The sequence below is a fragment of the Saccharomyces kudriavzevii genome (genome assembly GCF_947243775.1).
Source record: "Saccharomyces kudriavzevii IFO 1802 strain IFO1802 genome assembly, chromosome: 16".
NCBI lineage: Eukaryota > Fungi > Ascomycota > Saccharomycetes > Saccharomycetales > Saccharomycetaceae > Saccharomyces > Saccharomyces kudriavzevii.
In genome coordinates, this window is record NC_079287.1 from 154,754 (window position 1) to 166,828 (window position 12,075).

The following is a 12,075-nucleotide window of genomic DNA, read 5'->3' on the forward strand; positions in this document are numbered from 1 at the left end:
TACACACATGCGTATGTAGAAAAGTGAAATTCTTGTCGAAGGTAAAGTTCAAAGAAAATGGATGATTCGAAGAAAGAGGAAAATTACATAAGCAATTGACCAACCGCATAACTTAATATGAACCCATTTGGAATACAGGAGTGTGCAGAGGATGTTGTAGACCTTGATGAAGGCATGAAACCTGAGCCCGTCCACAGATGTCACACCAGGGACAACGAATTTCCTGCCAGCGGTGGGCGTCTTAGTCACGGTATGGCCGTCGCATAGCTTCCTTGCCTTGACAGGATCATCCGTGATAGCACCATGTATCGGCAATTCACATAGGTACTTGAAATCTACGGGTTTATTGACAGTCCACAGGTACACTTTGATGTCATTCTCCATCAGCAAAGGTAGCAGCTTTAGTCTAAAGTGGCTTGTCCATGAAGAGACAAAATGCACACTTATACCGAAAAGCTTATAACGAGGATTATTCAAAGACAGAGAACGCTTAACGAATTGAGAAGCAATGTCCAGGGACAAACTTATCACAATAACTCTGAAGTCCCTCAGAACACCGGTTTCAATACCGAAGTCGTACCAATCTAGCAACCAAAGCCCCCACGTGATCCTCTCCTGCCAAAACTTGAGGTCGTTCTTCACCTCCAACATATCAGCAAAAGTCTTGATCATGATAATTTTCTCGTTAGTGAACTTGATGTCCAGCATTAGCTTCGCCCCTGGATGGCCCACTGCCCACGTTAGAATCTCCTTCAGGGTCATCATTGCCAACGCAGCGTCCTCTTTACAGCGCAATTCCTTGACTTCCTCCCAAGTTGACTCACTAATCACCAAGTTCTTGTTCCACATCCGACCAGTGTCAGAATCGTGGTTGACCACCACCACACCATCGCTGGTCATTTGCAAATCTGTTTCAATCACATCCGCACCGGCTGCATAAGCCTTCTCGAATGCTAGAAGCGTGTTTTCAGGATACTTCCCTTTGAAAGCTCTATGTCCCACAATCTCAACCATCTTGTGCCCTTCTTGCGTCTTGCAACTAATATCCACCATATCTTCCAGTATAACACATGTTTATTTAACCCTTAATAGCATGCTAAAAGAACTAAATTAAATTCGTTATTTCCCTCGACACGGGCCCCGTACCAAGCGATAGAAACTTGATAAACAACCAGTCACGTGCAACTTGTTACCCGCTATTTCACCACAAAAGAGAAACCATTTTAATAGCCAACCAGCACCATATCTTAGGCGGTTATGGCGGATTATCGAGTCTTCACGACACTCTTGCATGACGATCAAGGTTCAATACGACCGTCTCAGAATTGCAGCATGCCACTCGGTGGCTGTATTCGCTGTTGACATTGTAACCCACGTTTGAATTTCTTTTTTTCTGGAGAATTTTTGGTGCAACGAGGAAAAGGAGACGAAGAAAAAGTTGAAACACGACCACATATATAGAACGTGGTTGGTTTACAAAGGAAAGAAAGGTTCGACACTCGAGGAGAAAATTTAGTGGTGACAACACATCGTAATAGCAGCTTCAAATCTCTGTTCGATACTTTAGAAAACATTTCCAGGTTCTAGGAAGAAAAAAAAGTCGAAAACCCACGATATATTCGACGAAAAAAAAATAACCCAAAAGAAAAGATATACTTATAGAAAGGATACATCAAAAAAGCATGGATTTGAGAGTAGGAAGAAAATTTCGTATTGGTAGGAAGATAGGGAGCGGGTCGTTCGGTGATATTTATCACGGGACAAACTTAATTAGCGGCGAGGAAGTAGCTATTAAGCTGGAGTCGATCAGGTCCAGACACCCCCAATTGGACTACGAGTCCCGTGTCTATAGATACTTGAGCGGTGGTGTGGGGATTCCCTTCATCAGGTGGTTTGGCAGGGAGGGCGAGTACAATGCGATGGTCATTGACCTTCTGGGCCCATCTTTGGAAGATTTATTCAACTACTGCCACAGAAGGTTTTCTTTCAAGACGGTTATCATGCTGGCTTTGCAGATGTTTTGCCGCATCCAGTATATACACGGGAGATCGTTTATTCACAGGGATATCAAACCAGACAACTTTCTGATGGGCGTAGGGCGCCGTGGTAGCACCGTTCACGTTATTGATTTCGGTCTTTCGAAGAAGTACCGAGATTTTAACACCCATCGTCATATTCCTTACAGAGAAAACAAGTCCTTGACCGGTACAGCTCGTTATGCAAGCGTCAATACACACCTTGGAATAGAGCAAAGTAGAAGAGATGACCTAGAATCACTGGGTTATGTCCTGATCTATTTCTGTAAGGGTTCCCTACCATGGCAAGGTTTGAAGGCCACCACCAAGAAGCAAAAGTACGACCGTATTATGGAGAAAAAACTGAACGTTAGCGTGGAAACGTTATGTTCAGGCTTACCCTTGGAGTTTCAAGAATACATGTCCTACTGTAAGAATTTGAAATTTGATGAGAAGCCAGATTATTTATTCTTAGCAAGGCTGTTCAAAGATTTGAGTATCAAGCTAGAGTACCATAACGATCACTTGTTCGATTGGACAATGTTGCGGTATACAAAAGCAATGGTGGAAAAGCAAAGAGACCTGCTCATTGAAAAGGGTGATTCGAGCGTAAGTAACAATGCGGCGAGCGCAAACAATAACGCAGACAACAAGTCCGAAACCTTCAACAAGATTAAGCTGTTGGCTATGAAGAAATTCCCCACCCATTTCCATTACTATAAAAACGAAGACAAACACAATCCTTCACCAGAAGAAATCAAACAGCAAACTGTTCTAAATAATAATGCGGCCTCCTCATTGCCAGAGGAGCTGCTAAACGCACTAGATAAAGGTATGGAAAACCTAAGACAACAACAGCCGCAACAGCAGGTTCAGAGTTCACAGCCGCAGCCGGAGCACCAACAGTTGCAGCAACAGTCAAGCGGTCAAAGGCCAAATTATTATCCCGAACCATTACTACAACAGCAACAAAGAAATACTCAGGAGCAACAACAGCAAGTCCCCATGGCTGCAACCAGGGCTACTCAGTATCCTCCGCAAGTAAACGCCAATATTTTCAATACTAACCAAGCATCTGTACAACCTCAAATGAGATCTAATTCACAGCAGCCACCTCAAGATAAACCAGCTGGTCAGTCAATTTGGTTGTAAGCAATATATATCGCACACATATATATGTATATATATACATATATATAATATTACATATATACATACACACAATCCCATATCGAGTTCACATCTACAACTTTAACGTGTCTTTTTTCCCTAATACAAAAGATAAGAATCGAATATTTTTCTTAAATTTTATTTTTTTCACCTCGGCAAGAAAATTAAGGGGGAGGAGCACCTTTTTGGCCAATTTGTTTTTTAATTGTAAAAAAGGGCCAACAATCGAAGATCAATCAGGAAAAAAGAAAGGTCTCATAGAGGGTCCCATAAAAGAGGGTAGTCAATTCGTGTTTTGGATAGCCAGCTTGCCTTACAGTGTCCGATTAGAAAACAATCACGAGACAATAACGAAGGAAGGTCAGGAAAGTTTGTGCAAGTACACAGCCGGCACAAACAGTAGCTTCATCCAGGTTAAATTATAAACCGTTGAACATTGTCGGTATGCAATTCATTGCAGGACACACTCAACCAGTTGGTCAGTCAATTCAGCAGCAAAACGCAAATACGCAGGGACAAGGTGTCCTACAAACGCATCATGACCTACAACAGCGACAACAACAACAGCAGCAGCAGCAGCATCACCATCAACAGCTTTTGTCATCTCAATTGCCTCAGAAGTCTCTGGTATCCAAGGGTAAATATACGCTACATGACTTCCAGATCATGAGGACGCTTGGCACTGGGTCTTTTGGTAGAGTTCACCTGGTGCGTTCTGTTCACAATGGACGGTATTATGCTATAAAAGTTCTAAAAAAACAACAAGTTGTGAAAATGAAGCAGGTGGAGCATACTAACGATGAACGACGTATGCTAAAGCTTGTGGAACATCCATTTCTAATTAGAATGTGGGGGACGTTTCAAGACGCTAAAAATATCTTTATGGTGATGGATTATATTGAAGGTGGTGAACTCTTTTCATTATTGAGGAAGTCTCAAAGATTTCCTAATCCTGTAGCAAAATTTTATGCCGCAGAGGTCATTTTGGCATTGGAATATTTGCATGCTCACAATATTATTTATAGGGATTTGAAGCCAGAGAACATCTTGTTGGATAGAAATGGCCATATCAAGATAACCGATTTTGGGTTTGCTAAAGAAGTGCAAACAGTTACATGGACTCTTTGTGGGACTCCGGACTATATTGCTCCCGAAGTTATTACCACAAAGCCATACAATAAATCTGTGGATTGGTGGTCACTAGGTGTTCTAATCTACGAAATGCTAGCTGGTTATACACCCTTCTATGATACAACGCCGATGAAGACATATGAAAAGATTTTACAAGGAAAGGTAATATATCCACCATATTTCCATCCCGATGTCGTGGATTTACTAAGTAAACTGATCACTGCAGATTTAACAAGGAGAATCGGTAATTTGCAAAGTGGCTCTAGGGATATCAAAGCCCATCCGTGGTTCAGTGAAGTGGTCTGGGAAAGGCTATTGGCAAAGGACATTGAAACGCCATACGAGCCTCCTATTACATCGGGTATCGGTGACACTTCTTTATTTGATCAGTATCCCGAAGAACAATTAGATTACGGTATCCAAGGTGATGATCCATATGCAGAATACTTTCAAGATTTTTAAACCAAAAACTAAAATGACTCCTTTTCATTACTTCCCTTTTCTTTTTCTATTTCAACAAAGACCTGTGTCCTGAGAGACCTCTTGCGTGTTATCTGCTATGAGCTAGTTCATATAGTAAAGAAAAAGGAAGATGAAAGGAAAGAACATTCATTAAATACCTTCTATACTACAATTCATTTTAATACAGCACCATATTTACATACAGGCATTTAGTTTCTTAGAGAAGCTTCGCAACAAAGAAGGAATCATGTATATTTGGTTTTTTCATGTGCAGGATACTCGAATAACATGCCTATTCCCTTTTCGACGGCTATCTACTATGTAAACGTTTATTTAGAAGATTTAACCAAAAAGCCAACAGCTGGTAAGTTCGTACCCGCTCAGCAGATGGTAAATTGCCTGTGAGAGTAGCTCATATCAAGAGCTCGTTAATCATATCGCAATCTGCGAGTTTTTGGACAATAAAAATTTTTCAACACATTCAGCTGTAAAATACCTTATTCATACCCATAGACCTTTGATTTTTTCTTGAAGAACAAAACATTTCCCCATTAATGCATTGTCAATGTCTGCATTGAATAATATCGACAGATATTTCACCAGAACCATGACTGTTTTGAAGTGGAAGCCGCCTCATTATCACTTTGATATTAGAGCCGGATCAATAGAACTCAGCTCACTAAATTCGTCATCATTAAAATGAAGCAAGGCTTCGTAGTTGTAGTTTAACATACCAAAGTTATCCTTCGTGTCCTTACCTAGACTTGTAGTGATATCTGTGGCAGAGGTTGGTGCATTACTTTTGTTGTCCTTGAAAAGTTTAATGACCTCGTCCTCGTAAGGAACATGTGTTTCCATGAAATTTGAGGAGGAAGACGCTTTGGATTCTGAGATAGCTAACTCCATATTGTTTTGTGGGAAGATTTCTGCGGCAATTGAGGGAAATATCGAAGTGGATGAAGATTCTGCCCTCGGATCTACTAAAAGCTCCATCAGACCTTGATCTGGGTTTGAAGTAGCATTATCGTTACTAAACATATCGGTGAAGTCAATTTCGTTTAAATTCATCAGTGACTCTTCGTTTACCCTCGATACACATGAACTCTGAGCTTTGAAGTTATCAAAAAATCCTGTTGTACGTTGATTTATATTCAAATTCGTTTTTAAAGTTGATTTCGAGCTCTCCGTCTGCTTAGATCTTATTTTAGAGACGGAATTTTTATTGATTTTGAGAAAACTTTTTTTAGACGTTAAAGGGGGATTTGATAGCGGAAGGAAAATGTTATTGAAAGCTTCAATTTCCTTGGTTAGACCACAGTCGCAGGAGATGATTGGGGTTGCAAGTGGTAAGTTCAGACTTGTCTTATATTCCAATTCTCCGAATGTTTTGATAGCCTTTACGTCATTCTTCTGACGAAGATTTTCCTTGAATTTTTTATAGTCATCTGTTTTAGTGATCAAATCGAACCTTAGCTCATGCGCATGTATGTTGTTCATGACAACTACGTTCCACTTCTGTAACCGTACAGAATAGGCTGCCCTAATTCTAAATGGGCATGCATGCGATCTTGAAGACGTTCTTTTGAGTTTGAGATTTGACCCCACGCTCGATCGTACAGATCTGCACTTAAAAGTGACTTTGCCCGTATCTGATCTTTCAATGACTATGTCTATTCCCTGAGGATAGAATATTTTCTGTAGCCATGGTTTGATTTCGTGCCTGTCTCTGAAAGAGGGAACTGGGTCTAAGTGAATAAGCTTGTTTTGATCTCTGGACATCATAGATGCCAGATTATCTGGAGATGCCGTCAACTTCATTTTCCCCGTTTTGGACGCCGACATAGGAAAAGATATTATGCTCTTCATCGACTTTGCTGTCATTTTTTAGGGATGCTTTTCTCTTTAGCTAATTTGTTTACCTATTTCCTGCTCGCAATATTGAATGAATGTTACCTCTGTTGTGTTTAGGTCCAGTGGCCTATTAGTCATAGTTTTCGTCTTCTCATTCAAAGATTTATTCATTGTTACTAATAAGATAGCCACTTTTCCGAATCTCGGCCTACGAAGTTTTCCTTGGTGATTTTTCTTTTCTTTTTTTTTTTCCTTCGTTTTTGCACTTCCGGGTTTCTGTTAGTAAGGTGATAACTAGAATGTCATTTAACGAGACGAGAAGACATGCTCTCCAATTCAAACCCAAACCAAAATAGTTGTGCACGTTAGATGAGGCAACTTGAGATATATACATATTAAGGCGGCTTTGGTTTTTGCTTTTTATTTACATATTTTTAACGTTTATTTAAGAAGAATCGTTTGAATATTATTGTCATCAGTAAGGATCGTCACAACTGGGCTATTCACGGAGAGGCAGTTACCTACGAAAAGGTCTTTCACATTCTTTATGCCATATTTAGCCCGGATGTCCGAATAGCCCACGAACAGCCATCGCTTGAAGGAGGTAGAATATTTGTATACCGATAGTGCTGTTCCGTAGAGATGCTGCTCGGTTATGAAGATATATTTTCCGTTGTTTGCTATTTGACGTCCCGTTCTTAAAGCATGAACGTGGAGTTCCTGCGTCTTGTAAAAGATCGGATAAACCTCGTTACTGTCCGAAGCCGCCACATTAGACCTTGGATTCTCGGTAGAGTTTCGTGTCGGAATTGATAGATATCTTACGTTTGTTTCAAGTAAAACATGACCTGTTTTTGTAAGATAGTCAATTTTTTGAACGGCTTCGTCTGTTTTCAGCATAAAGTTTATTTCCTTATTCAGTGTGGAATCGTTAGGTTCCAAGATATTTTTACAGTGAAAAATTATATCATCTCCTTGATATAAGGTGAACTGTGGGAAATTCAAAACAAACTTAACATCTGTGGCTGTGTTTAGATTTCTGGGTAAATCAAGATTAGTTTTGAAGCTTTGAAAGTTCCCGTTTGCCTGCTGGTGATTCAAAGAAGTTATTAGCAGCCCGTCCTTCAAGCTGAAGGAAACAACAAAATGAGGTAACAAACCTGCCCAGATTGTTAGTATAGGCCGATACACTTCATTCCGATAAGTGGGATTTGAAGAGTCCTTCAATATCAAGTGGTTGTTAACGTTCCCGTTCAAGTCACAGCATAGTTTTAACAGCTTTCCATTCTGGAAGCCAACTAAAATTTGAACGGTGTTAGAGTTGTAATCGAAATTGCAGTCCATACACATTATTGTGTCAGATAGCAATAGGTTCAACTGACCGTGAAATTGCTGCTTGATAACGGTGAAACGCTGATCGTCAAAATCGTAGAGCAGTAGTTTCTTGTCTTCTGCTTGATTAGAATAAAAAATCCAGTACTTGTTATTGAAGTTTCGAAAGCTTTCAAAACTTTTTAAATCATGGGTGGAGAAATGATTATTAATCCGCACGAATTCCAACCCCCGATTACTTCGAAGATTATCCTCAACGTCTTCATCTTCATCTTCATCTTCACCCAAGTTTCCAGCATCCGGGCCATCTCCCAAAAGACTATTCAAGGAAAGCTGGCATATGTGATCTTTAACCGTACTTGGAAGAGGTGGATAACCATTATTTGCCGTGTAGTAGCAATATCGGGTCGCGCGTTCATCGGACACATTCTCTTCTCTTCTGTCGTAAAATAGCACCCTGTCCAGACCCTGGTATATTTCCATAGGAATGCCCATGATTTTCGTTCGTTTACTTTCTTTTTGATATCAACGGATTCTTTTATTCTTTTCTGTTCTCGTTTAAACACCGCAGACGTTTCCTCCTTATATATGCCAGATGCGTTATCTTTTTTCGCCCCGCCAATAGCCGCCGATCTCCAAATTACCCCAATCAAAGAAAAAACTCCGGAAATGCGGGGGGCTGAGTTGTGCGATGTGGTGCCATAACAACAAGTTTAGCCGCGCAATAAGAATGTTCATAGAACATACTAGGCCATATACGTGAATAGATAGGTGTTCATAACACTCTCCCTGGCGGGAATAAATACTTTAAGAAAAACCTGCTTAAGAATGGACAAGAAGTGTGTAGCAAGAAAGGTGGCACCAAAGTTATCTAGCCAGTTGGTGATTTGGAAATGGAAGCCGCAGTCCTGGTTGCTGGATAGAAGATTGGGGATACTAAACAATAATTATTTCTGTTTGCAATGGGAGCTCCTTTTTTTGACTAACGAGGTCATGAAGTGGAAAGAAATGATCGCCTTTTTGGAAAATCAATTGTCATGCATACCACACAACTCCGTGGCGGAACGAACAGGCAATAAAAAGGGCTTTCAAGGTCTCATAAATGAATATAACGAACAAATGAAGGAAAATAATTTGGTGATCTCCATTTTGAAAGGTAGGCCACGCTTTTCCTCATTTTCTATGTATTTGTGTGATGAAGTATACTCAAACTTGACACTCGCTGTCGCCGAATTAGATTCACTAATAATAATCTCTTTTATTTCCTTGGTATTTTTGTGGGTATCTATAGAAGTGTAGAGCCAGCAAACAAACATCTGATGATCTCTTTTTATTACTAAATATATACTCGGAAAAGCTCTTATTTATCCTCATGTCAAACCTTTTATACAGCTACAAATGATTTTAAATATACTAGCCAACGTACTGTCCTTACCATTGTTATCATTGGTACTATTATTGATATTGTTATTATAATTATTGGCTTGACCTTGGGGGTTTCCTCCATTATTGTTATATTGAGGTTGTGGCTGAGCATTGTATTGGTTAGCGGGAACACTCATTCCAGTTCCACCCACAGGCATTTGCACACCTTGCAACTCGAGCACCAAAACTCCCGAGTTTCCCTTTTCCAAATGGTTCCTGATACCATGCTTAGCGCAGAACTCTTCAATAGATGGTTTGAGCTTGGCTATCCCATTTTGGGAATGCAACCCTTTCCCGACAATAACATTCAGTTGTGATTCATTATGGTCGGTGGCGAACTTGATTCGTTTTTGAAGAATGAATAGGGCCTCTTTAACGTATAACCCATGCAAATCAATCTCATTGCTGGAGGAGTCTGCATTGTTTTCTACGAACACATATTCCGCCGCTTGCATATTAAGATCCTCTGCGATTTTTAGTTGTGCTTTGCTCTTCTCACTTAGATCATGAGCTGACTTCTTGTCACCTTGTTGGTAAGCCGTTTGCGATTCATGGCTAAACCGGTCTCTTTTCTTGTATGCTTCATCTGCTAGTTTTCTCAACCTTTGATACTCTTGATCAGTACTGTGATTGTAGTCTCTTACAGGGTGCTGTGTTGCGACAGCCACTCCACCTGCTCCGTTCATATTTTGATTACGTTTTTTTGGACTTCAAACAGACTCATCATTGCAGAAAAGTGGTTGCTTTTTCTAGTTTCTCTCAAAATACTTTACATTTCATCAAGCCGTTCCTTTTTGCAGCAATTTTGATTAGATAATTTATTTTTTTCGCGTAAAAAAGGGACCAGTTATAAAAGCCGTACATTTCTCTCAACCCACCACACTATCCTGAGGCTGTATATTTTTCGTTTGAGAATTAATTCCATAAGTTGAAATCTATAGACCTCACACGCATTTCGCAAAACCATATAAAAAGGAAATATTTCAGTAAGAACTTTAATTATTCATATTTGGCAAACCTTATCTAAATTATTACATCGATATCAAAAGAAGCTATTATTTTAAACCTGCATCAATTATACAATGTCTTCTCAGTATGTCAAGAACTACAACTAGGACCTCATCTGGTAACTAATTGCTATCGGTTACATTGGAATATTGAAATACCAAGAGAGCCAAATGGACATTTAATATGACAATTGGATTAACAGTCTGGTGCACGTTAACTGGACTTAATAAGCAAGTTACTTGAGGCAGTTCATGTACTCAAGTTTTTTTCGTAGGGGATTTTCATTTTTATGATCAAAGACACTGTTTGTTAATATCTATTGCTTGTAATACACCAATAATTTCATTAATAGATATTTCCGGCATGTCTCTGCAACTCCCTTCCATCGAATGAAAAGTGGTGTTTTCAATTCGATGTAACTGAATCTTTGATCCGTATAGGACCTCTTTGCTAACTTTTTTTTTTATTGAATAGAAAAATCTTGACTCCCGAATCTCAGTTGAAAAAAGCCAAGGCTCAACAAAAGAGTGCAGAACAAACTGCCGCCGAAAGAGCTGATCGCAAAGCTGTATGTTCATTTGCCACGTTCAAAAAATATTATCATTCCTTTTATAGTGAGTTCACAAATATAATATTTTGTCCAGAAACCTTTTTTCTTCAGTTTCACATACACTTCGCATATGCTAGTACGGATGAACCTTCTTCTGCTAATAGTTTTCCCATTTTTTTTGTTAATTCTTACTTTTTATGATGAAAACCATTCCTTTTTCTCGACTAGTCTTTGACAATGCTGTCGTTTAATCACCATCTTTCGACTGACTATTTAAGAAAGGCAAAAAAGTGTGAATATGCTGAGTGTATGCCAGACTACTCTAAAAAGTTTTATGCAAATATTTATATTTTTAACTCCATTGACATGAAATGACATCATGAACCACAAAATGTTTTACTAACATGAATTAAACAAATCTCAATATAATGTTCTTAGGCTAATAAGGAAAAAAGAGCTATCATTTTGGAAAGAAACGCCGCTTACCAAAACGAATACGAAGCTGCTGAAAGAGACATCATTCAAGCCAAACGTGATGCGAAGGCCGCTGGTTCTTACTACATTGAAGCTCAACAAAAGTTGGTCTTCGTTGTCAGAATCAAGGGTATCAACAAGATTCCACCTAAACCAAGAAAGGTTCTACAATTGCTAAGGTTGACCAGAATCAACTCTGGTACTTTCGTCAAAGTCACTAAAGCTACCTTGGAATTGTTGAAGTTGATTGAACCATACGTAGCTTACGGTTACCCATCTTACTCTACCATCAGACAGTTAGTCTACAAGAGGGGTTTCGGTAAGATCAACAAGCAAAGAGTTCCATTGTCGGACAACGCTATCATTGAAGCTAACTTAGGTAAGTACGGCATCTTGTCTATTGACGATTTGATTCACGAAATTATCACTGTCGGTCCACATTTCAAGCAAGTCAACAATTTCTTGTGGCCATTCAAGTTGTCCAACCCATCTGGTGGTTGGGGCGTCCCAAGAAAGTTCAAGCACTTTATCCAAGGTGGTTCTTTCGGTAACCGTGAAGAATTCATTAACAAGTTGATCAAGTCTATGAACTAAAATGGGCGATGTCGTATGACAAGTTTTCTCAATGTATATTAAACAAGATTTATTTCGTATACC

The 12,075-nt window shown here is 39.5% G+C and overlaps 8 protein-coding genes across 8 annotated transcripts; 4 read left to right on the forward strand and 4 right to left on the reverse strand.

Moving 5' to 3' along the window:
* Nucleotides 1–48: 48 nt before the first annotated feature.
* Nucleotides 49–1,014, reverse strand: PGC1 (phosphatidylglycerol phospholipase; the record flags this gene model as incomplete). The annotated part of the gene is made up of 1 exon (XM_056231642.1): nucleotides 49–1,014. The coding sequence occupies one exon, from the start codon at nucleotides 1,012–1,014 to the stop codon at nucleotides 49–51; it is 966 nt and encodes a 321-aa protein (XP_056085440.1).
* A 668-nt stretch (nucleotides 1,015–1,682) lies between these two features.
* On the forward strand, nucleotides 1,683–3,167 carry HRR25 (serine/threonine protein kinase HRR25; the record flags this gene model as incomplete). Its single annotated transcript, XM_056231643.1, has 1 exon — nucleotides 1,683–3,167. One exon carries the CDS (start codon nucleotides 1,683–1,685, stop codon nucleotides 3,165–3,167), a length of 1,485 nt encoding a protein of 494 aa, XP_056085441.1.
* A 462-nt stretch (nucleotides 3,168–3,629) lies between these two features.
* Nucleotides 3,630–4,778, forward strand: TPK2 (cAMP-dependent protein kinase catalytic subunit TPK2; the record flags this gene model as incomplete). The annotated part of the gene is made up of 1 exon (XM_056231644.1): nucleotides 3,630–4,778. One exon carries the CDS (start codon nucleotides 3,630–3,632, stop codon nucleotides 4,776–4,778), a length of 1,149 nt encoding a protein of 382 aa, XP_056085442.1.
* Nucleotides 4,779–5,417: 639 nt separating this feature from the next.
* Nucleotides 5,418–6,659, reverse strand: AFT2 (Aft2p; the record flags this gene model as incomplete). Its single annotated transcript, XM_056231645.1, has 1 exon — nucleotides 5,418–6,659. The coding sequence occupies one exon, from the start codon at nucleotides 6,657–6,659 to the stop codon at nucleotides 5,418–5,420; it is 1,242 nt and encodes a 413-aa protein (XP_056085443.1).
* Nucleotides 6,660–7,070: 411 nt separating this feature from the next.
* YIG1 (Yig1p) lies at nucleotides 7,071–8,456 on the reverse strand (the record flags this gene model as incomplete). The annotated part of the gene is made up of 1 exon (XM_056231646.1): nucleotides 7,071–8,456. The coding sequence occupies one exon, from the start codon at nucleotides 8,454–8,456 to the stop codon at nucleotides 7,071–7,073; it is 1,386 nt and encodes a 461-aa protein (XP_056085444.1).
* A 333-nt stretch (nucleotides 8,457–8,789) lies between these two features.
* Nucleotides 8,790–9,260, forward strand: CSM4 (Csm4p; the record flags this gene model as incomplete). The annotated part of the gene is made up of 1 exon (XM_056231647.1): nucleotides 8,790–9,260. The coding sequence occupies one exon, from the start codon at nucleotides 8,790–8,792 to the stop codon at nucleotides 9,258–9,260; it is 471 nt and encodes a 156-aa protein (XP_056085445.1).
* Nucleotides 9,261–9,331: 71 nt separating this feature from the next.
* SKDI16G0790 (Smr domain-containing protein) lies at nucleotides 9,332–10,072 on the reverse strand (the record flags this gene model as incomplete). The annotated part of the gene is made up of 1 exon (XM_056231649.1): nucleotides 9,332–10,072. One exon carries the CDS (start codon nucleotides 10,070–10,072, stop codon nucleotides 9,332–9,334), a length of 741 nt encoding a protein of 246 aa, XP_056085446.1.
* A 396-nt stretch (nucleotides 10,073–10,468) lies between these two features.
* On the forward strand, nucleotides 10,469–12,012 carry RPL7B (60S ribosomal protein uL30; the record flags this gene model as incomplete). The annotated part of the gene is made up of 3 exons (XM_056231650.1): nucleotides 10,469–10,479; nucleotides 10,869–10,962; nucleotides 11,383–12,012. 3 exons carry the CDS (start codon nucleotides 10,469–10,471, stop codon nucleotides 12,010–12,012), a joined length of 735 nt encoding a protein of 244 aa, XP_056085447.1.
* Between the last annotated feature and the right edge of the window lie 63 nt (nucleotides 12,013–12,075).